Source organism: Hydra viridissima, unplaced genomic scaffold (genome assembly GCF_058129835.1).
Source record: "Hydra viridissima isolate aposymbiotic clone 2 unplaced genomic scaffold, HvirCarnegie_v1 scaffold_18, whole genome shotgun sequence".
Classification (NCBI taxonomy): Eukaryota; Metazoa; Cnidaria; class Hydrozoa; order Anthoathecata; family Hydridae; genus Hydra; species Hydra viridissima.
In genome coordinates, this window is record NW_028324317.1 from 2,210,034 (window position 1) to 2,234,161 (window position 24,128).

Below are 24,128 nucleotides of genomic sequence, written 5' to 3' on the forward strand. Positions count from 1 at the left end.
TTGCGGTGAATATCTCAAAAACTATGTATGGTATCAACTTGAAATTTTTCAGACTTGCTTTTAATATAATAAAAAAGATCCTGTACCAAAACAAAAGAAAAACATTAAAAAGTTTTTTTTAAATTAAAAAAAAAACACTTAGAAAACAAAAAAAGGTGCATTTTTGACCATATTTGGACTTTAATATCTTTTTATCAAGTTATCATAATGCAATAAAAGTGGTAGGGGACATCCATAGTAACTAAAGGAACAACTCCTGAAAATTTTATGAAAATCGGTTAAGAGAATCAAGAGATAATTACCGCAAAGTAGTGAATTTTAAAGAACTGAGAAAAACACATTTAAACAAAAAAAAACATTAAACACTTTAAGTAAAAGTATAAAAACACAAAAAAAAAACCTATTGAAATAAATAAAAAGTAAATATAGACTAAAATTCTCCTGCACCATAACATAAACTCACTTCTTCCTCATCTTTGTCCAAAAATCCCTTACGAATACTTCGCAACTGCTTATATAATAGATTTTCTTCAGCTACAACGGTTGATGATTTATGTTGGTTTCCTCTGAAGAGTCTACTTTTCTTGCTATACCTTATTTTATTTCTTTTATCTTTATTTTCCATTATTTTAGTTATTATTTAACCAAAGTATAGAAGACATAAAATTAGCCGAAGAAAGTTGTGGTTGTTGTAAAGTAGTTAGACATTTACTGAAGAAATCCGTTAAAAACCATGTAACACACTGCACCAAAAGCATTTAACAATAAAAAAAAAGTAGTTTTAGAGTAGCAGTCACCACAAATGAAGTTTTTTTGTCTTAATATTAATGGTATTTTGTGGGATAACTTCTTTTTTGGCTACATAGCAACGGAATAAACAATCCGTTGCTACGGACAAATTTATAAAAATGGCAAAACCGCATTATTAAAAACTGATTTTTAATAGGGTTAGCTTTATTTTTATATAAAACTAATATGAAATTCGTAATCTACGATTATTATATTACTTAAAAACTTTAAAATTGAAAAAATGATTTTTTCGATTTTTAATAGTGGTCTACCACCTTAAAGTTATTTTACAAGGAAACCCAAAAAACATAAAACGTAAAACCTGTTATTGCAATTATCCAAAAACTTTGAAATTATATATTTAGAACCTGATATTTAATGAGAACCTATAACGATAGCCAAAACTTTAAAATTAAAAGCTTGTTAGGTGATTTGCAAAACATCTTTATTTTTGGCTAAACAAACTTTTGCTCTGTCAGTTGAGATTGAAATTAAAATAAGAGATTTTTGCAATGATCTAGAGATTTTACGATGATGTTATCTTTACTTTATTAATAGCAATTTTCTATCTTTTTTTTTTAAATCAAAACCTAAATATCAGGGGGTATAAGTAACTTAGTAGAGAATTACAGCTTTGTAGAATCAGATAAGATTAGGAGTTTTTACACCCAGTTACACTATACTGTAACTCTAAAAGTTTATTGCTTCAATATTTATTTTTAATTATCTCTAATGCCATAAAACATGATTTTGATATGGTCCATGAAATTCAAAATGTTACTAAAATTTTATAAAAACCAAAATGCCACACATATTGAAAATTAAATATTTTTCATATGGTTATGCATGCATCCAATTTTTTTATGAAAGTGCAATTGAATTCTTTTGCAACTAGCCGTGGTAATTCTGATGGTATTAGAGGCATGTTAAAAAGAGCCACAATATGGGCAAGTCTCCGGAGACCAATAGAATTTGGAGGCTTTGTTAATTATTGACTTTTATATATTGCATTTATATTTAACAATGGTGATGTCAAATGGCCATCTCGTTCTCCTGATCTCATTAGCCCAGACATTTTCTTGTGGGGATATCTAAAGGAAAATATTTATGCCAACAAGCCGCAATCTTTAATGGAGCTAAAGAAAAACATCACTAGAGAAATAAGAGAAACAAGCCCAGAAACTTTGGAAAAGGTTATGGCAGAGGTAATCGAAAGAGCTGCAATTTGTGAAGCAGAAAATGGAAGGCATATGCAAGATGTTATTTTTCACACTTAACGATAAAGTTTCTAAAGCTTGCTAAAAGTAAATTTGTGACAAGAAAAAAATTAAATTTGTAATAGAAAATCAATTTCCATCGCCTTGACTTTATGATACTAAAATTTAATGCATGTAATTGTTAAAATAAAAAAGTTATTTAAAATTGAAACGGTTCAGTGACTTTTCGCCCCCCCTGTAGTAATAATTAATTATATATCTTGATTAAATAAGCACAATGCTGCATTATTATCGTCATGTTTAATCCAGCTATATAATTTTTCATACGAGCTATTTACGAATTCGACAGTTGTTTACCAAAATGTAGAGTGAATAATGCATGCAATTTTTATTCTTCTATAAAAGTTTTTACTTCAAAGTGAGTATCATTGTTTGAATTCAAGTCAAATGTAAAAGTTATATTTGTTTCGAAAGCTCATAGCATTACTAATATTCAATATTTGTATTAGATTTTCAAATTAATGGCAAGTTGCTTTGCATCTACAAAAAAATGGAAAACTTAAAAAAGGAATTAGGAGTTACATTTTTAAGTGTGTAGCGCAGAATTTTTAAGTATGTAGCGCAGATTTGCGGTAGAAGCGCGGTAGGACATCAGACTTTACTATAAAAACTATAAATAAAGTAAAAATAATATTGCCTCAATCGAAACGCAAACAAAAATAAAAATACTTACACTGGTTTTTCTTTTCTTGCCTAATTTTTCTTAATAATTATTCTCAACTATTTCTCATCAATATATATATTCTCTTAATATTAACTTATACAAATAACAACATTAATACAGATAATAACCCATATTTAAAGTCACTCAAATATCCTTTCTTGCCAATTCTTCTCATAAGGTTCTCTTTCAAATTTCCATAAATTCTTCTCATAAAATTCTCTTTAAATCTTCAAAAATTCTTTTCTCATAAGATCCTCTTTAAAATTTCTTAAAATACGTTATCTCATATATATATATATATATATACTTAAGCATAAATGTGAACCTTGAAAAAGTTCTGTGAGAAAAAAAAGTAAACAAAAAATCATTATAAATAGAATAATGACGCTAAAAGGCACGTGGAAGCAAAGGCTAAAACCTGAAAAAATGCCTTGAGAGAAACTAAGTTCTAAAAAAATGAAAGGCAAAACTCAATAGAATTTTAAATCTCTTTCTCCGTTGCATTTCAAACAAATTTAACCCTAAAATTAACAAATTTTGTGAAAGTGGAAACTTTAGGGCTCATTACCATGTTGTTACCATTATATTTTTACTATAGCATTTGTAAAGCTCTGATGTAATGGTTTGTATATCTGAAAAGACCACAACTCAGTGGTGCAAGCACTCTAAAATAAGTTCTGTTGATTCTATGCTTGCACATGAATTTAGATTTTTTTTGGTTGATTTTTAATAAATGTTATTAAAAAAGAACATAAACACTGATAAGCATTTTAACGGAACTATTTGATCACAAGATACTAGTTTTGCAGGACAAATATCACTTGACTACTTGAAAACTAAAGTCTTCTTTCACAAAACACTCTTTTTCAAACAATAATAGCACATTTTTTCAATTTACTCAAATATATACATACAACTATTTACTAACCACAAACAATGTCCTTAAGTTGCAGGACAGAAAAAGCATGCTTATTTCCATGGCCCATGATATTAAAACTGTTTGCCAAATCATCAGTCATGACCATTTTCATTATTCGTCTGACTGTCTCTTTCAAAGTAACACCTCCTTGAAGACCAAGATATTGTGTCTAACATAACTTATAACTTAAACTTAAAGAAAAAATAGTTTAAGTTTGTCATTAGAACAAAAAACTCAATATCTGCAACTTGTACATCATTGAATGTCGCAATTTCTTTTCAAAATTTTGTACCTGTTCAAATGTTTGCAATGGCAAAATTACATTTTCAGGCAAGTTGGGATTAACTCTTGCAATCTGTAAATCAAGATGCTTTAAAATAGCATTTTTTTTTGTTGTGAAATGCATTGATATAATAAGTTGGGATCGTAATTTTATTACATAACGGCATTTATAACATACTTTTTTATACACTCAAATAACTATTTATAATTGCACTTCTCAAACTTCCAATTTCATTATAAAATATAAAACTAATGCATACATTTTTCAATCAATATAATGTCTTTTTCTGTCTATATTTTGTATGTATTTTATAAATATATTAGTATAAAATTACATTTTTATTTAAATAAATTTTACAAGGCAAAGTTGCTTAAGCAAATTGTATAAACGAAAATGTAATGGTAAATTGATCTATATATTTGTATATGTATATATATATACTATATATTTCATTTTTGGTATTAAAAAGAAACTCTACAAAATAAATTTAAAAGTTAAAAAAAAACTTGCCTTTCAATTTATTATAAAGATAATTTTTAACAGAGAACTCAAGTCTCAAATACTAAGTTTACCTAAGTCTAAAGTTTACTTCAGCTGAAAATTTCAAAATATAGGTAATGAAAACTTTAAGTTTTTCATTACCTATATTTTGAAATTTTCAGACATAATTAAGACTTAATTTCAGACTTAATTAAGACAAGAAATGCGACCATTTGCGCACGTTTAGTATGATTACGCCTGCGCATTGTAAACATTCACAGAACAAATCATTTTATGGTGTGTTCGCAGACATCAAGCTGATGAAGTTTTCCGATGGAATATAAGTTTATTTTATTTGTCGGACCGACATCAGGCCAATGAAGTAAAACGATGCCTATCTAATACTGATATAAAACATGTCGGCAAGACATTGGGCCGACGTCCATGTGTTATCTGGGGTGGCATCCAACGAAATGCAGGATCCACAGGGTTAAGAAAAACATTGGTGTTTAACCAGCTGTTAGAAAACTCATGCTGTCGATCAGAGATCGGCTCTCAAGATAAAGGTGGTGTACGTTTAAAATTAAATTTAGTTTATAGTTTATGATTACACGTGGTGTAAGATGTGTAAGGAGAGATTTTAGTGGTCTTTTGGAGTTGGTAGTCACGTGACTATAAAAGTTAAATTTGGTATACGCCAGGGTTTAATTCCTGAACATTCTTCTAAAAATGCGTTTTTGTGAAGCAAGGAACCTTTCTCCACAAATTCGATTTTTTAATTCTAACTTTTTAGTTTCTAATCCTCATGATTTTCAAATCGCCAGGTTAGAATTATTTTGTTCTATCTCCAATTTTAAACGTTGAGAGAAAATGAATTGTTGATTTTACTAAGTAATGATTACTTTTAAAATACATTTTACTTTTAAAATTTTTTTTATGAATAGTTTCTTTAGATGTAAGTTATTTAAAAATGAGTTATTATTTCCTAAAAAAGTAATAGTAAAATTTTAAGTAATTTTTACTTATAAAAAAATTCAAAAACTTTCTTTCAACGTTTTAAATGGGAGATAGAACAAAATAATTCTAACATGACAAAATGTTGATTTTTCAAATTGCCTAAAGTGGATTAAAATGCACAGGCATATTTCCATTAGATCGGATCATTTTTTTAAAATTTTATTTTTATCCTGTCACTTTCAGTTTTTGCATGATCAGCATAAAGAACGTGGACAAAATTTAGAAAGAAACATTGTTCGGCTTTTTGTTGTTACAAGAATTTTTAATTTCATAAAATTTTGAAACAGGAATCTGAACCCACTTTACAAGTCAAATGCAAAAAAATTGGAACGTGTTGTTCATAATTGATAGAGTAAAACAGGGTGAAATTTTTTATTTTATTCTACTGCCCCACTTCCCGAAACCCCGAATTGACCGAAATGCGATTGTCAGGAATTTGATGCATACCTTAATTCAAAGCGAATAAAATGTAGGATGTTTTTTTCTCAAAAAAATTTGGTCGGAAGATTTAATAAATTAAATATCTTTTAGATATTTTAAAGAAAGTGGGTTAATATTAATTCCTTTTGTGTGATTTCATAAAAAAAAAGTCTGTTGGAGTTACGGAAAATTACTAACAAAAAAACCGTATGAAAAGCTGTGAATTCCACAGAAATCAAATCAAAAAAGCATCGTTTTTACTTTTGTTCTTCAGTTACCGTACTTATACTTTAAAGAGAAAATGCCGTTAAAGGTCAAAAAGCAAAAGTTAGATTTTTTGCAAATGATCACATTGTAATCAAGCTGTAGTTAAGCTCTCTAAATGCTTATTTTCTGCAACCTTGCTAAAAAAAAAAACATTCCCTATTCAAAAGAAATGATTCACATAGTACTTTTTTTTTTCCCAATTGTGATCAGATTATGATTAGTACTAACGGTAGCACGTTTTGTCCACTTCCTCGCTCTCATTCTCTTACGAACATTGACAACACTCGTAATTTCGTAATTATCCCATTAACGCTTAATAGCTTTAAGATTGATAAGAAAAGATTTACTACAAAAACTGTCTTGTAACCGGTGATGAAAATATATTTTAAGAAATATATAACGCCTGGAAGGAAGAAAAGTGTTGCTGCTAGTCTTTCTGTAAAGATAAAGGAAAAAAGAAAAAAGAAAAATGTTACTTATTCAACTTAAAGAAAGCAAGAAGAAGAAGAAGAAGCAGAAGCAGAAGAACAAAAATAACAAAGCAAAAAGAAAACTACGCCAAAAAAGAAAGCTGCAGTAAAGCGACAGCCAAAGAGAAAGCGTCCAAAAAAGATGCAGTGAAAAAAAACTCCGGTGAAAAAGAAAGCCAATTTACCAGGAGCTAAAAAAAGCCGTGGTATAAAAAGCTTAAACATCACCAAAGAAGAAAGTCGCTTTAATGAATACCACCGCAAAAGTGGACAAGAAATAATCTGTTCTGCTTAATCCTTCATCAAACGGCTATTTTCAAAGGAACAAAGTTCAGGGATGGAAACTGTTTAAGATATTGTCTAAACCAATAAAGTTTTTAACAGATTTGTGGCTATGAAAATAGCCGTTTTATTTCAAAGTAGACTTTTAAGCTCGTTCTCCCCTGATCCTTCTGGCCAACTGAATGTTTTTAAACATAACGGTGATACACTTTGCATGGATGGCGCGTTAACTAAATTTCGTAGCACATTGTTTCAATATCTCTTTCTCTGGATTCTGCTGTCAGCAGAAAACATTATTGCTTTTAAGATAACTGCTAATACCTCGAATTGGAATAAAGCAGTAAAAAGGACATTGGTATTTGCAGCATCCTCAAGATTCCTAATGTGGGAGGCACTTGAGGAAACTTGATGATATTTCGAATACAAATGTCGCTCATTTTTGGAAACATGAGGATAATATTTATCTGCATCACAAACCTCCGTTTGCAAACGAAATTTCAAGAGCATAATTTTTTTTTTACGATAAGAAAAATCATGTTCCTGGATTCTCGTTTGCAATCGGGGGCTTGCGATGTGGATAAATAATATCCTCATGTTTCCAAGGAAGGGCGACATTTGTACTTGCAATACCATCAAGTTTCCTAAAGTGTCACCCACTTTAGGAAACATGAGGATGTTACAAATGCAAATGTCCTTTTTACTGCTTCATCTAAATCGAGGAATCAACAGTTTACAGTAATCAGTAACTTACAAACGAACATGACGTCAAATTGTTTGTTATTAGCTACCGAAAATCAAAAATCTTTTGAGGTCAAATTGATTTAAATATTGTTGTCATTTCTAACAAAAAAATAATAATCACATAAATCATCATATTGATAATCACAATATTTACTAAAAAGACAATATTAATGATAATAACACTAATAATAACAGTAATAATGATATCAATAAAAATAATAATAATAATAACAACAAAAATAATAAAAATAATAATAATAATAATAATAACCATATTAATAATAATAATAAAAATAATTACAATAATAATAATAATAACTATTATAATAATGATAATATCAATAGTAATAATAATATAAATAATAATGATAGTAAGCATAAGAACAATGACAATATTAACAACAACACCAGTAACGGTAACTAAAGAAAAAACGAAAGTCAAGTCTCAAAGACGTTTCATTACGTAACCTTTCCCAAAAGTCACCTTAACGCCAACGCTGATGTTTATCACAAAGTAATTATGCTTATTACTAAAAAGTAAGAATTCTTCAGCCCAAACGAAGCGGACATGTTTTGTTCAAATGAAAGAAAAGAAAAACAACTACAAAAAGATAATATCTGCATGGCAAGTCTTTAGATTTGATATTGACAAAAAGTTCTTTTTATTTTGGTTATACGATGTATCCAAAATAAAAATTCAAAAAAAAATTCTCCTCTTTTTTCTATTTTTTCTTTTTTTAAAGCATGGAAATAATTTAAATAATCGCTAAAAAAGGACGTTAAATTTTTTTTGAAAGCCACTGTATATGATGATATTCAATCATTTCGTATGCACATTTTCTATGTAAATAGCTATAAAAAAAATAAATTCATTCTTAAGAATTACAACCGATATAAAAACTCGGATACAAACTGTCAAAGATGGTTTACAGTAAAACGAAAAGATTTGTTTGTTGAAACAAATGATTGAATCATCGATTTCATTTTCTTAGTGATTTTTTGCTCTACGCATTTTCAGATGCCAACGGCTGTTGGTACAAATCAGGACGTTTTTGGTTACGAACCGGAATGGCTTTTCGAACAGTTTCCGATAATTCTGTATCTATATCGAAGAAAAATAATTGAAAACTCAACATTATCAAAAATTTACCAAAACATAATTAGTGGGGTTTCCCTCTCCCCCCTCTCCATTTATTTATCATTTTGTTCATAAAGCACAAACTTTTTATATGTACATCGGATAATTATTACATAATATAATTATTTAATAATTATTTTATAAGATAAATTATTTATCAGATATTTATTATCTGATGTACATATAAAAAGTATATATACATTTGTAAATAAAAATACAAAATCCCTCTAACCAATTTCTGCGTAGATAATTTCTTCTTCGTGACCAGCTTCAGCAATAACTTCAGCCCTGGAAAGAAAAAATAGGTACTCTTTCTTTTGAAAACAAAAATGTTTTTACCTTAATAAACCATTTTTTTCACCTCCTCAGTTTAAGAATTTTGTTGAAATTTTTTACAGAGTAAAAGAAAGTAATGCCAATACTGAATTTCAATTAAAAGTCTGTGAAATGTGAAAATGTTGATCAACTTTTAAAAACGTTCCTCAAAATTTTGTATATTCATAAGACTTGTTAAATACTTTGAGAAGATATATTTAGACTTCTTGTTGATATTTAAATAACTAAGCTACTTTTCGATAAGAAACTTTTTATTAAGAGTTCAAGGAAAGAGTTCACCGTATTTCTTAATTTGTGAATATAATTTGAATATTATCCTATTCATCATATGAAAAAGACTGGTTTCTATGAGTTTGTATTGAATATAAATTTGTGTTCTGTCCAGGGAAAAATCTGAAATTATATTACATTGAATGATTTTGATGGAATTCAAATCATTTTCGTTGAGTTTAAAACATTTTATCTTACTTGTTAACATGTTTTCAAATTGCACTTTATTTACTTTTGATACTTAAGAAACTCCTAAGAAACTCTTAAAAAACTTTTAGTATTAGAGCCATGAAAAAAGTACCCTTAAAATAAGAAACTTTCTAAGACTAGCTTTCTGGTATCAGAAATTCATATTCTTTATTCTTCTCTGTTTCATATCTTTCTCTGTTGATGACAAAACCTAATGGTGTCTATAAGGATGATATACATGAGTTTGCATACAGAAAATGTTTACAAACTTTATACATAATTGCAATGAGACACTCCATAGGCATAAAAGACATTTTTAATATAAAATGTATTTAAATATCATAGATTAGACCTATATATCTGTACCTCGGAGGGATACAACACTATGTCCATTTTCACAACTTTACAGGAGAGGAGTTTTAAACTTTTTTTCAACAAAAAGTGTTATTGGCACAGGACTTGGTGTTGTTTTAAAACATGCTATATCCGGTTCTAACTGGTTTTGGACATAGTGCTCTATTCCTCTAAGAAATATGAGAAAAGCTGATTTTAACTCTGTAATAAAGTCAATATGGAAAAAAATGGACATAGTGTTGTATCCCTCTGAGGTACAGATATATATTTTTTAATGTGATCCATATAAGAATTGAAAGAAATGTGAAATAGAAAAGGAGATAAAGCTGAATAATAGAAATAAACAAAATTCATATTAAAAACATTCTGGCTTCCTGTCATATATATATATATACCCATATTACTATCCTTTGACATACAACCAGTTTAGGCTGATGAATCACTTTTTGAAAGCATTAGATAAATTGAATAATTGTTTTTAGTAAATTTGCAAAGCATTTCCAGTTTTAAGCAATCAGATTGGAAAATTAATTAAAGGTGCCAAAATTTGCCCATTAAGGAACAGTAGCAGCATGGTCTTTATTTAAAGAGGTAGTAAAAAACATTGTGGGTAATCAGAAAGCTGATAACTATGAAAAACTTGTGAGAAACATGCTTGAAAGTTTATCCTGGGAACATGAGCATCAAAGTAGGTTTCCTCAGCAATCGCCTTGTTTATCACTAACAAGCTGATTTTTCTTTACTACATGATTTTTTATCCTATTGCATAAAAAAATAATTACAGATATTTCTGAGTAGTTTTTCACCCTCTTGGTAGCAGTGTTTTGGTTGTAATGCCAATTAACACCTAAACAATGGTATACTATAGAGTGAAAGTTAGAGCTAAAATAAAAAAGAGATGCTATTTTTAGATTCAAAATTCTCAAATTATCAAGAAACAGTTTTATTTCTCTTTGGCACCAAGACAAAAAATATTTTTTAAGTCTTAGTTAATGATGTCTTCAACAAAACTCTGATTTCAAATCCCTGAGGTTTCAGAGACACAATATTACTTTGTGAATCACGCCAATTCAAGTCTCATAGAAGTCAACCTCACAATAAAAGTTACTCACCAAGGATTGCAAACAGCACTGTGTCCCCAAGCTATATAGGACGCATGCTCATCTCGAGCTGGAGAACAAGTTGCCACATATAGCTAAACAAGAAATGTTTGATTGAAATATTAAAACTTGAAGAGCAGAATAAGAAACAATTCAAAAAGATTAAAAATTCACTAAATTTTTAACTTATAAAAATATCCCATAAATTTTTACAAGGTTGTCTATAGCTCTAGAAAAATACTAGAAAATTTACCTGGTGGTCCAGAGCTCTAAAAAAGAAAAGTAATTAACATACAGTTTTCATGATGGACTTTATTTTAAACAAAAAATTCAAAGTAGGAAAATTCAAAGTAGAAAATTTTAGATCATGTTCTGAACCTTGCTCTTTGAAGAAGCTGAAAATGTTTTGGTCCAGTAGTCATATTAAATGCAGCAGGGTAGAGAAGGAGTTGACACCCTAAAAATGTAACATTTAGATCGTAAATATAAAAAAATATTATTTTAAAGTTTTATGTCTGCTGTCTATAACAATAATAAGAAATGTCATTTTTTTTAGGAAAACCAAACCACCATTTCATTAATACATGGTAATTATTTTGACAAATAAAATATTACTTTATCTAAGAAATATTTTTATAAAGACCTTCTTCAGTATATTTTGTAGACATTTCTGGAAATCGAATATCATAACAAATGCCAAGACCAACTTTTAATGAATCTAAATTCAACATAAACTGAAATGTGATTCAAAGTATGATAAAAGTTTTTTTCTCTCTTTAAATCATACTTTGAATTGAAATGTGATTTAAAGAATAAAATTGAAAAAACTCATGGATTTTTTATGGATTTTTTGTTCTTAATTAAAAATAAAAGCACAAAACCAAAATTGCAAATAAAAGTCAAAAGAACTACATTAATGAACTTTATTATTAATCAGTGCCTAGTTATGATTTTTCATCAAAAGATCAAAGTTTTTTGTTCTGAATTAAAATAAAACATGATCAAAATTGCAAAGGATACTTAAGACTTGCGGTCAGGTTGATGAAAAATTAAAAGAAATTCTATTTTTAATCAGCACATAAATAATACTTTCATAAAATTTTTCTTTCTCTTCATGTGTAAAAAAATGTTATCATTTAAATTTACCAACATTAAATGTTGTTAACTTCGTTCCAGGACTTAAAACTTCTGACTCTTTAAATTTGATCCCACCAGGGATATCAACATCAAACAAATGCACCTACGAAAATAAATAAATAAATATATATATATATATATATATATATATATATATATATATATATATATATATATATATATATATATATATATATATATATATATATATATAAGATTGAAATAAAAATTGTAAAGCCTTAACTAATTACAAAAAAGCATAGTCAATTATTTTGGATAAGATGTTTTCAAGTTCAGCCTACAAAACAAGCGGGTGAAATTTTTTCCTTGCAGATATAAATGTTTATATGTGAGGTGCTATATGTAAAACATTTATCAAAATTAGTCAATAAATGTTTTGCATAAAAAATCCTACAGAAAATCTACTTCTGATGTTCCTTTAATTCACCTTTAATTCACCAAGATTCCATTTTATTATTTTTTGCAACAACTTTTGTGTTGCACAAAAGGTTTAGAGAAGTTTTAACAGAGCTGAAATCCTAACATGTTAAAGTTTTTGCACCAATGAATGAATAATCCTGACATGTTAAAGTTTTTGCACCAATGAATGAATAATCCTGACATGTTTAAGTTTTTGCACCAATGAATGAATAGCTCTTATAATGTAATTTCTTGCATATATTTTAAGTTTCTGTTGCAAATAAATTTCATTATACTTAGTTATAACATTAAAAACATTTATAACATGGATTTTGAAAGTAATTGAAATAAGTTATAGCTTATATATAAGTTTTTTTATAATTTTATAAGCTATTGCTGATTTTACTTCTTAAAATCATTTGGCTTTAAATATATATAAAAAATCAAACCAAAGAAGTAAAAAAAGCTGTTCAGGGCTGAAATCCTGACAAAACTGATTCCCTGACAATGACTTTTAAAAAAACCCAATCATTATTTTTTTTGGATTTAGAAATTTAGTTTTCTACTCTCTTAATAGTATTTTGTAAGTGTAAAAATGGACTGCTAATGGACTGATTGTAACAATTTTTAACACAGAGCACTATAAAAGAATTTTATTGAATTAACCTTCATTTTAATACTTTATCAAATAGAAGATATTGATGTATTGGAAATAAATGGTAATCACAGTTTTTGGTGATATTATGTTAAATATGTAGAAAATGTCATTGAAGGGTAATAATTATAAATATAATTTAAATGCTGCACCATTATATTTTTAAACAAGTTTTTTGTTGTTGTTGACATAAATTTCTCTTTAATGTGAATGAAAAAAAAAAAAAAATGCGGAAATATTTTTTATTATTGTTGTATTAATAAACTTTTACCAAAATATTAATATTAAACAGATTCATTAATAATGACAAATAGTTAACCTTCCGATGTTTTGCAATAAGATCTCCACTGGGTCCATATACCAATGATGTATTGTACAATTTACCATCTTCTTTTTCTGGTATTGAACCTCCACATAAATATATTGAAAGATCTTTGGCAACAGAAGACATCATTTCACTAGTTTCTCCAGGAACTATTTCTGCATAAGACGAGAAATACTGAATTCCATAAGGAGAGTTGAAACATTCCTAAAAGAGAAAAACTCTAAAAATGATAATCGTTTTTTAAAAAATAAATTGGTAACCATTTTTTAAAAAAATGATTACAAATTTATATCTTTAAGATTGTAACGGATCTTCTTTTTACGATTTAACTTTTGAGTTAAAATGTTCTTGTATTGATAAAGAAGTTTTACCGGAAGACAAACTAGTTGAGCATTGTGTGATGCTGCCTGTTTTATGAGTTCTCGAGCATGAGCAATATTCTTTGCTTTGTCAGCTCCTACTTTCATCTGAATTAATGCCAACTTCATTACTAAAAATAAATCCTAACTTCATTATAAAAATTTATATGAATTAATAATGCCTTAGAAATTTTAATGAAATTTTGAACTCTTATTCTGAATATGATAATCAAAAGATTTTTTTGCATGCTTCATATTTTTTTCAATGAGCATATAGCCAAAGTTTATTTAGATCATTTTTACAATATTAACAAACATTTATTAATTAATGGAATCCTATAGAAAAAGTGTTGATTTGACCATCAAAATGTTAGAATGAAAACTTTTTATTTGAAGACAAACAAAAAGTATTCATACAATTATTTTGTAGTTTGAGTTTCAAACTATGAAGATGAAAGTAAAAGACCAAATAATGACATCACTTTTGAGAAGATAACTTGAAATAACAGCTACTTCACTTTTATTATTATAAATTTGTATTACTAGAAATTATTTTAATTCTACTTTTAACTGTTTGCAGTTTTTAACATCTTTTATTTTATAGAACTAAATCCATGAATCTTCAATTATCATAAAATCAGTTAAAACTTTACATTAAAAAAATTAAAGTGTTACTAATGGAATACCAAAATTTATTTTAACAAAAATAAATTTACTTTTTTTAACATCTATATGTATTTTAACAAAATAGAATATCATGATTAACTCCACAAGTGTTACTTTTTCCCAATATAAATTATTTACTTTAAATAATGCTCTTTCTTATAGTTTCTGGCAAACCATAAATTATTCTACAATAATCTTGTATTTACATATGCAGCAGTTTTCTTTTTAATAAAAAAGAAATTACGAAAAGCAAAACCAATGTTTTGGTCACAGAATAAAGTTAGAAGGCTCTATAATTATATTTAAGAGAAAATTGCATCAAATGATTTCTTTTTACTGTATGATTTGTGTGAAAAAAAGAAAACTATTTAAATTAAGCTTCTCTTTGCTTTTTGTTGTTGTTGTTGTTGTTGTTGTTGATGTTGTGAAAATATAGAAAATATGGAAGAACCAGAACAGTCAAGAAAAAGGAAATACCTGTGTTTGACTTTAAAATCCTGCAAGTTTATGATGTTTAATAACATAACATTGTCTGAAATATCAAGTTCCATACTCTACAAAATGTTTTCTGTTTAATTTGAAGCCAAATGTTTTTCTGACGCATACTGTCACATTTTTTGTTTCGCTTAGCTTACTTACTTGTAGAAAGTTTGAACTAATTTTAAGTGTAAGATCACTATCAAATGACTTAGATAAAAAATTAAAAAAAATTCTTAGTGAAATTCTTAAATATCTTCAGATGTTTCATGACATTTTGTGGCCAAAAATAAGTCAATCAGAAATTCCTCTCTAAGGTTAATAATGGTATTGTTAACAAAATTTTTTCATAGTTGATTTTGTTGTTCAGGTTTGTCTAATATATTTTGTTAAGTGTCTGAAAAATGTTTAAAGAATATATATAAACACAAATTTTGTTTTCTGTTTTTTTATTTTTGTCATAACCCAAACATGAATGGAAAAAACGAAAATGGATATACATTTTGCTGCTAAAGTTAGAGCTAAATTTGATAAAAAAATTATAGTTTTACTTTGTTTTCACTTTAGTAAATAAACTATCAGGATAATATTAAGTAAATACTGACGCATCATAACTTACTATGAACAGTTTTCATTTTCAATTATGTTTTGCCGCTGCGACAAGAATTTAAAACTTTAGACGAAACTGATTTTAAGACCAAGTACAATTAGCTAATTTAATAAAAAAGTGTCGTATAGAAGGCACATAAACAAGGTGTCAAATTTCCATCCATCACAACCAAGTTGTTTCCCCTAGGTCGTGATAAATGGTAGAAAATGTGGTGTTGAAAAAAAAAATTTTTTTAATTTAATATGAACTTCATAATTTATAAAAAATATTTTACAAGTCCGATGTTGTCTACTGAAAAAAAATAATTTGGGACTGTGGATCTTTAAGAGAATACGAGCACTCATTTTTTTAGCTGGAGAGGTCTGACATAAATAAAGAAAATTTACAACGGAAATAAAGTTCGAAAGTAAAAAAAATTTTTATATATATATACGTTAAACGTTATTATTAAAATGTCTGTAAAACAAATTTTTAGAATTGACAAATAAATAATTTCATGCCAACGTAATATGAACGTTAAATCTTTCTTATTTGGTTTTGATGAAAACTGGTAAGAGGATTTTAACAGCTTGAACAACAGAGTGAAGCAGATGATATGGCATTTGAGCTTGATAAAAAAAAAACTGGTGATATGGCAGAGTGAATGATTAATAGGAAGATATTTAAATCATAATCTTGCTACCCTCGTGAGTCTGCACGGTACTTTAATCAGTCACAGTTTAGTAATAAATATATTTTACATATAAATCATGTTTTATAACATAAACAAGCACCGCTACAGCACGCTAATGTAGAGCTAAATGTGCAAGTAAAAGTCGTAAAAATAAAGAGTTTTTAAACCGGATTTTTAAAAACATTTTTCAAAATCACTCTTTTTTCATAAACAAATCTGTTAAAAATATAGTTTAGATGACATCATTATTGTTTTTGAAATATTCCATTTCCAATATGCTAATTACTTCAATAGCGATTGTGCTCGTGAAAACCGTCCACACGTAGGCTATCAATAGCCTACGTGTGGACCCTTTGATTTTTAGTTCAAAGTTTGGTTAAAAACTTTAGACTTCTGATAAGATATATCTTATCAGAAGTCTAAAGTTTCTAGTCCATTTTTCTTCAAAGACTCCGTCAACAGTGAACGATATCTTGCCATGATGAAAGAACACTTTTTACCAATATTGAGAAAAAACTGGAAAGTACATTCAGCCATTTTCATTCAAGTTAGTGCACCGTCCCACATTTTTAACGGTATCAAACAATTTCTTAACCATTTTGGTGAAAATCGTGTTATTTGCAGCCATTTCAAACATATCTGGCCTCCTCGTTTCCCAGACCTTAACCATGTGATTATTGGGTCTGGGGAGAGTTGCCAGAAGCACTATATCATCGCAATTGGCCGAAATCTAAAGAAGAGTAAATTAATTGAATTGAACAAGAACTTGCAAACATTTCACCAGAAAAAGTAGCTTGGAAACAATTGTGAATATTACAAACTACAAAAAATATTCCTAATTTTGTTGTATTTTAGAAATAAAGTTTACTTAAAGTTTGATTTTCTTTTTGCAAGTTGAAATTGTGGATTGCTCTTCGAACAGTTGAACAAAAATTTAAAATGGTTTCTTTTCTAAAAATTTGTACAAAAATTTGATTGTGAATCAACTTTTTCTACTTTCAATTACACTGGCCTTCGTTTGATAAATAAACTTCTGTTCCTGGGGTTTCTTAGGTGATCCCATACAAAATTAACCTTCTAAATCCGAATATTTTATTCATTTTGCTCAATCAAGTCAGGTGCTTGAGATACAGCACATCCATTAATTTTAGAAAAACATCATTTTTGATTGGAGAGAATGCATTTTTACTGAAATCCTAGCTCCAAGTTTTTCGAAGCTTTTTATTAGCTCATTTTCATGTTAGACACATTCCGAACTCTTTTTATTCACCAGAAAACCGTCGATTGCTAAACACTCGCCATGCATCTTGTTCAATGGCTTCAATTGTGATGTCAAAATTTTTGTCCTTTAATTGAGTTTTTAATAGAGGTTTGTCAAATATGCTTAACATCACTGATCTGTGGGAATTTTTGCAGTAGATACTTAAAAGTCTTCTTTGTTCTGTGGTTTTACAAAGCTTTTCATCAGGCCAAGTTTTATATGGAGAAGAGAAAGTAAAACATTTTAGGAGGGACTAAAGATTCATATACACTTCTGCAGCTGCCAATTTAGAATGTCTCTCGAGATGGCCAGTTTTTCACTTTAAAGTGAAGACTATTCGCCCGATTATTCGATAGACACAAAAGCAAGGATATTTTAGGCGGTTCCCTTACATCCCAAGTAAAAGGTAACAACCTGAAATAAAAGATTCATCCATAGATACATTAAATGTAGCTAGTTAAAATGTGAAACTGTCTGAAAATATGTAATTTTTATTTTTTGGTATTGAAAGTTTCCACCAAGTTAATGAGGGGAAGAGGGAAATTAATATGTATAACATCCTTCTGCTTTTGGTATTTTGAAAAAATATTCCTTTGACTATTTGAGTAAAGTGTAAAAAATGGCTTTACAGCACATATGTGCATAATACTTCTATTTAAACACAAATACTAAGATCTAGTATACATAAGTTGTCACTCGTGTCTTTAAACAACTCCTAAAACTTAACTAAAAAAAGCACAAAACTGGACCTCTGAATACTGCACCGGACATCCAAGGACTAAAAATACAAGGAAAAAAATAGGTATATCATGGAAAGGAAAAAATTTGTTAATAAAATTGAAGAAAAATACTGCATCGAGGAGAAAGCAAGTAAGAACAATAAGTTCTCTCGCTCTATAGAACCATAGATTTGCTGACAAATATGCAGATTTTGTGGCATTGTTTATTTGCATGCATAAATGGAAGAAGAAAAAAAAATTATCTTCGTTTTTTTTTTTTTTTAATAACATGTTGTGTTTCCATTAAAAATTTAAAAACTTTTTCTTGTTTGTTTAATTTATCTAAAGTGTGCCATCAACAGCAGCGGTTGTTTGCTTATTATGGCATTCTGGTATAAAGTAATAAACTTTTTAATGATAATAATTAAAAAAAAAAGTGAAATGGTTATTACATCTGTAGTTCATTATGAATTCGCATGTTAATCTAAAAAATAATTTTTATTTATGTATTGAATTAGTAAAGGGTTTAAGTTAAGAATGCCATCATAGGCACCTTTCCTTTAAATCTTTCTTCCACATGTCTCGCCTAAATCCTTTTGTGGCTCTCCCAAGATACGTAAATAAAGAATAGATAAAAAAGGTGTACGAAAAATTCTCAAATATTAAGGTTTATAATAGGTTATTAAATATAATGAATGTAAATAAAAGTATAATAAATGTAAATTTAGTTATTCATCAATTTTTTTTTAAATAAAGAAATTTTTACTACTATTATTATACTACTATATTATACTTTTCTTTTCTTTTTTTTACAATTTAGAGAATTAGACAAAAGGTTTTCCCAAACCCGAGGAGCAGTTATAATAGTAATATATAATAGTAGCGACTATTATCTAGTAGTTTTAGCGAAAACAGTACTAGGGCTCAAGGACTACCTTAAAACAAATGTTTTAACGTAATTACTCGGTGACTTTAAGACAAATTTAAAGTGCTTATTGGCAACAACGAAATAAACATATTATATATATATATATATATATATATATATATATATATATATATATATATATATATATATATATATATATATATATATATGTATTAGGGCGGGCCAAATCTTTTGTCGATTAGAGCCGCCCCCTAGGATGATTCTATGGACAATTCTAAGTAACTTTGGTGAAGGAACCAAAGGTCTATCTCGATTTTCGAGTCTCCCACTTTTCAAAAAATGATTTTTTCTCTATAACATCATTTTGATTTAAAATTCGATTTTTTATTCATCGTTATATTATCTTTTTTATGTGTTTATAGGGGGTTTTTGGGGTCGAGAAATTCGTTTCTGATCTTGATTTTTACCTTTTGACCACCGCCAGAGGGCGTTTCATGCATATTTTAACTATTTTTCGTCTATTTTCCAAGAAAAATTACAAGTTTTTAGGTAAAATTGATCTTTATTTTTTTCAACAGATATTTAACCTAAAAAATAAGAACATGTGTAAAAAATAAAAAAAAAAAAAGAATTTAGTGGAAGAAAAGCGACAAAGTGTTGTTGCTTTCAAGTCAACAACGTATTTATTTTAAAAAAAAACATCGGTAAAACATCATTACCGACATATTAGGTGAAAACCAAACTGGTCCTTAGGGGCGAAATGTCGTTTGACATTTCGCCATCAACTATATACTGTTTCCGTTGCTCATTCATTCTAGAAAAATCTGCGAATGTTAACATATGAATTTTCAGTTTTGGAAAAGAGAATAAAATTAATCTTAAAAAATAATAATCATCGTGCGTATTTACTACAACAGTTTATATGAGAGTATTTTTTTGTTTATGTTTTGTAAACAAAGCGTCTTCGAGTCATTTATTTAGCTTCGTTTTTCGTTTCAAATAAAAATTTGATATTTGAATATAAATAAAATTGTCACCATTTTTACCATTGTGTATTTACCAATTTGTAGGTGGAAAAAATATATTCGAACCAAATGTTTTAAAGTATACTAATTTCAGTTATTTTTAATTCTTTTAGTAAAAGTATTCAATGGATCCAAATGGATTGCCGTCTACATCGCAAACCGCAACAACATCAACGAGGATCGAAAGTCATTTGAAGCATTTACCTTCGCACGATGTTGCTGTTTTTGGTGCATCTTGTGATTTGAGTGGACTAAATCTGCCAACGAAACAGGATATTTTAAGATGTTTTTTTTTTCTTGACCGAACGTGCTAAACTGCAAAACAAAATGTTTTCGTATAAAACATTCGTACCGAACGTAACAGACAAATTGATTGAAATTTGGAGTCAACTTAATGTTGAAATTCTAACAAAAAAAAGTGTTGTTAGAAAATTGGGTACATTGATTGAGAAGTATCAAATCGAAACGAAACATCCAAAAATCGCTACATTCAGAACGTTCGTACAATCTACAAAAGAATTATTTTACATCGGCAAATCTCAATGTGACTTGAAGGCAACGTTATGCTCATGTGGATTGATTCCAAATCATTTGAAAGAGTTCATGCGAGATCAGTCTAATGTCAGAAGATTGACGATACCGGAATTCGAAGAGCCAGCACCAACGTCAATAATAATATCAACAAGTGTTGAAGAGAGCCATTATTCATATGAACCAAATACTGATACAGATGAGCCAAGATCAAATCCACAAGATGTTCCGCCAGTGATACGAGGACCGTATACTCCCAGATACGATGCTTTGAACTTCGCTGCGATGTGTGATCGATTTGGTGTGTCTGATAGAATAGCAGCAGCACTCGCAACATCTCTTATGCAAGACATTTACGTAAAAGATGAACATGGCAATCCTATCATCATGGATAAAAATAAAGTGCGTCGAGAAAAAGCCAAATGCAGACAAGAATTGCTTCTTAAGCAGTATGATGCATCCAATTTGATAACATTTTCATTCAACGGCCGAAAAAATGATGCTTTTACAATGAAAAAAATCGATGAGAAGTTCCATGCAAGGATCGTGAAAGAACCACATCTAGTTGCTTTGAAGGTACCAAATTCTCAATTGATAGTTTACACAAAAGTCGAAAATGAAAATACTAAACACAAATTGATGACATTGAATGCATTCTTCGTCGAAAAAGAAATTGTTCTCGATGCATCGGCACATGCTGTGATGTTGAGCCAACAAAAAAATTATTTTTTAGATTAACATGCAAATTCACAATCGGCATATGCTGTGATGGTGAGCCAACAAATACTGGCGTAAGAAATGGGATTTTGCGTCGATTTGAATTGCATTTGAATAAACCGCTGCATTGGTTTGTGTGCCTTCTGCACTTCAACGAGCTGCCATTTCCAAGTTTGACACTTTGGAAAGATCATCGACCACTGGACCACAAACAACAACCGGAACGTTGGGCAAACAAATTGAAACGTGTGAAAATCTTCCCGTATGTATCCTTTGTCATTTTTCTCATCGATTTTTTCCATTATTAAATGGTAAAGTTGCATTTAATTCATCTAATTTCTTTTATTTCTGCTTGTACATGAATTCAAGATAATTGTGCTAGAGAACATGCCACCTGATTTAGATCCATTTGCATTATCCACCGATTCAAAGTACTTATACAAAATGGCCAATGCAATTTCAAATGGTGTTGTTCCTGTGGATTTGTCTCACATTAAACCAGGACTAATAGCACATTCACGTTAGCTCACCAAGGCGAATAGATTGTTGCGGTTCAAGGAATCAAGGAATTTGAAAATTCTGGCAACATACATAATGAAAGTGTATCTGCCGATGCACTTCAACATCAAGTACCGAAGAAATCTGTACGACCCGGCACATCTAAGAGTTTATCAAAAACCTTTGATAAACTTCAATTGTACAGATTATACGAATATGATTGATTTAACTAAAGATGATGTCTTATTCGAACCACCGTTTACGCATAGCATTACGTATGATCATTTGGAACAATATTTAGAATGCGATCATGCACCATTGCCTGATCCAAGAATTCCGGTACACATACAGGCAACGGAAAGACATGTTCAATTGCTGGCTAGCGTTTCTAAATGTGTTTTAGAAATAAGTCAACACAGTGTTATGGCAGTTACATCGGAAAGCCGTGCAAAATACCCCAGACTTGAAAGCAAGAAAGACTTTCAAAAATAAATTATTTCGCTTTTCTTCCACTAAATTCTTTTTTTTTTTTATTTTTTACACATGTTCTTATTTTTTTAGGTTGAACTTCTGTTAAAAAAAATAAAATAAAGATCAATTTTACCAAAAAACTTGTAATTTTTCTTGGAAAATAGACGAAAAGTAGTTAAAATATGCATGAAACGCCCTCTGGCGGTGGTCAAAGGTAAAAATCAAGATCAGAAACGAATTTCTCCACCCCAAAAACCCCCTATGTACACATAAAAAAGATAATATAACGATGAATAAAAAATCGAACTTTGAATCAAAATGATGTTATAGGGAAAAAATCATTTTTTGAAAAGTGGGAGACTCGAAAATCGAGATAGACCTGTGGTTCCTTCACCAAAGTTGCTTAGAATTGTCCATAGAATCATCCTAGGGGGCGGCTCTAATCGAATTTTTCGGCTCCATACAAATTGGCCCGCCAAAGCTTTAAGTAAATTAAATTTTTTATTACTAATGATTAACTAAATAAAAGTTTAGGCCATTCTACTTCTATTTCATAATAGTTTCAGCAGTAATTCAAAACCTGAAAATCATTTTAAAAGCTTTGATTCAGCTTTTTAGATCATTTAGTATATTTAGCCTTTACATTTGTTATTAGGTCTTTTACTTATGCAGAAAAAAACGCAATTACTTATAGGCCATCTCAACATACTAATGCTTTTAGTTTACTGCCCATGGTTTTTCCAGGGGGTGGTCCGTTCTCAGTTGTGTTTCGAACAATCAATCTTCAAATCTTGCAAAAATAGACATTTCTCTAATTCGATTGCGCAACTAATTTCTCAGCTTGAAAAAGAGGTCAGTAAGGACAAAAATGTAAACAAATAGCGGCAAACTATTTTTTCTTTTTCAAAATTTTGGTAGCTAAAAATATTATTTTTTAGCTGGTCGTTTATTATTTTTAAAGTTTTATATTCTTCAAGCTTCTGTAACTTTCATGACATACTTCTATTTTTTTTTCTATGATTGTTTTTTCGGATGATAAAAGTTTACAATTTTCAGAATCTAAGTTTTTGGTAGAATCGATTATTGTATGAGTTTCAGTATCAATATTAGTTGTAAACTCTGGATACTTTAACTTTTTGCATTGAGATTTTCTAAGTAACTTATCTTGTGGTGTCTTGAATGAAAAAATGCTAGGAACGTCATTCCCTGATTTTAAAGTTTTTTTACCGCATCCTGAACTAACTTTTATTTCCTCATGCCTATAGTGAAATTTCACACACTTTCGTGTGTTTCATTATTTCAAATTTATCAGCACCTCCTTTACGTTTATATTTAAATATTTCGCTACACCAAGCTCTGTAAACATCAAATTTGTTTTTCTTAATTGGGAAAGAAAATAGAGCAATGTTAGTCTTTTCCATATTGTTATTATAAAACGAACTTCCGCACAGTGGAATACAGCAATACATCCCTCTTCCACCTTTTTTCACTTCGTTTGGTCTGAAAATGCTTGGGTTGGAATGAGACATCTTTTGGAGCGAAATTATGTTTTTAATTTTATAATTTCGAGAAAGAGTTTTTATCTGTTTACATTTTTGTCCTTACTGGCCTCTTTTTCAAGCTGAGAAATTAGTTGCGCAATCGAATTAGAGAAATGTCTATTACAGGCTCACATTTTTTCTAAATCATCTTTATAGAT

At 28.9% G+C, this 24,128-nt stretch overlaps 2 protein-coding genes across 5 annotated transcripts; one reads left to right on the forward strand and one right to left on the reverse strand.

Annotated features, from left to right (window-relative positions):
- Positions 1-8,467: 8,467 nt before the first annotated feature.
- LOC149876812 (omega-amidase NIT2-like) lies at positions 8,468-15,824 on the reverse strand. Of its 4 annotated transcripts, none has more exons than XM_090074924.1 (10): positions 15,655-15,824; positions 13,905-14,023; positions 13,528-13,737; positions 12,143-12,236; positions 11,640-11,714; positions 11,375-11,453; positions 11,250-11,265; positions 11,009-11,091; positions 8,980-9,035; positions 8,468-8,711 (listed from the first exon to the last, which is right to left on the reverse strand). In XM_090074924.1, the coding sequence occupies exons 1-10, from the start codon at positions 15,668-15,670 to the stop codon at positions 8,614-8,616; spliced, it is 846 nt and encodes a 281-aa protein (XP_089931050.1). In that variant the 5' UTR covers positions 15,671-15,824; the 3' UTR covers positions 8,468-8,613. The 4 variants fall into 4 exon arrangements, 3 of the variants coding, with proteins under 3 accessions (XP_089931050.1, XP_089931051.1, XP_089931052.1); XM_090074925.1 differs by lacking the exon at positions 15,655-15,824 and adding an exon at positions 15,036-15,177; XM_090074926.1 differs by lacking the exons at positions 13,528-13,737; positions 13,905-14,023; positions 15,655-15,824 and having other exon boundaries at positions 12,147-12,222.
- A 4,502-nt stretch (positions 15,825-20,326) lies between these two features.
- LOC145195046 (uncharacterized) lies at positions 20,327-22,569 on the forward strand. The gene is made up of 2 exons (XM_090074923.1): positions 20,327-21,722; positions 21,864-22,569. The coding sequence occupies exon 1, from the start codon at positions 20,540-20,542 to the stop codon at positions 21,479-21,481; it is 942 nt and encodes a 313-aa protein (XP_089931049.1). The 5' UTR covers positions 20,327-20,539; the 3' UTR covers positions 21,482-21,722; positions 21,864-22,569.
- Positions 22,570-24,128: the final 1,559 nt, after the last annotated feature.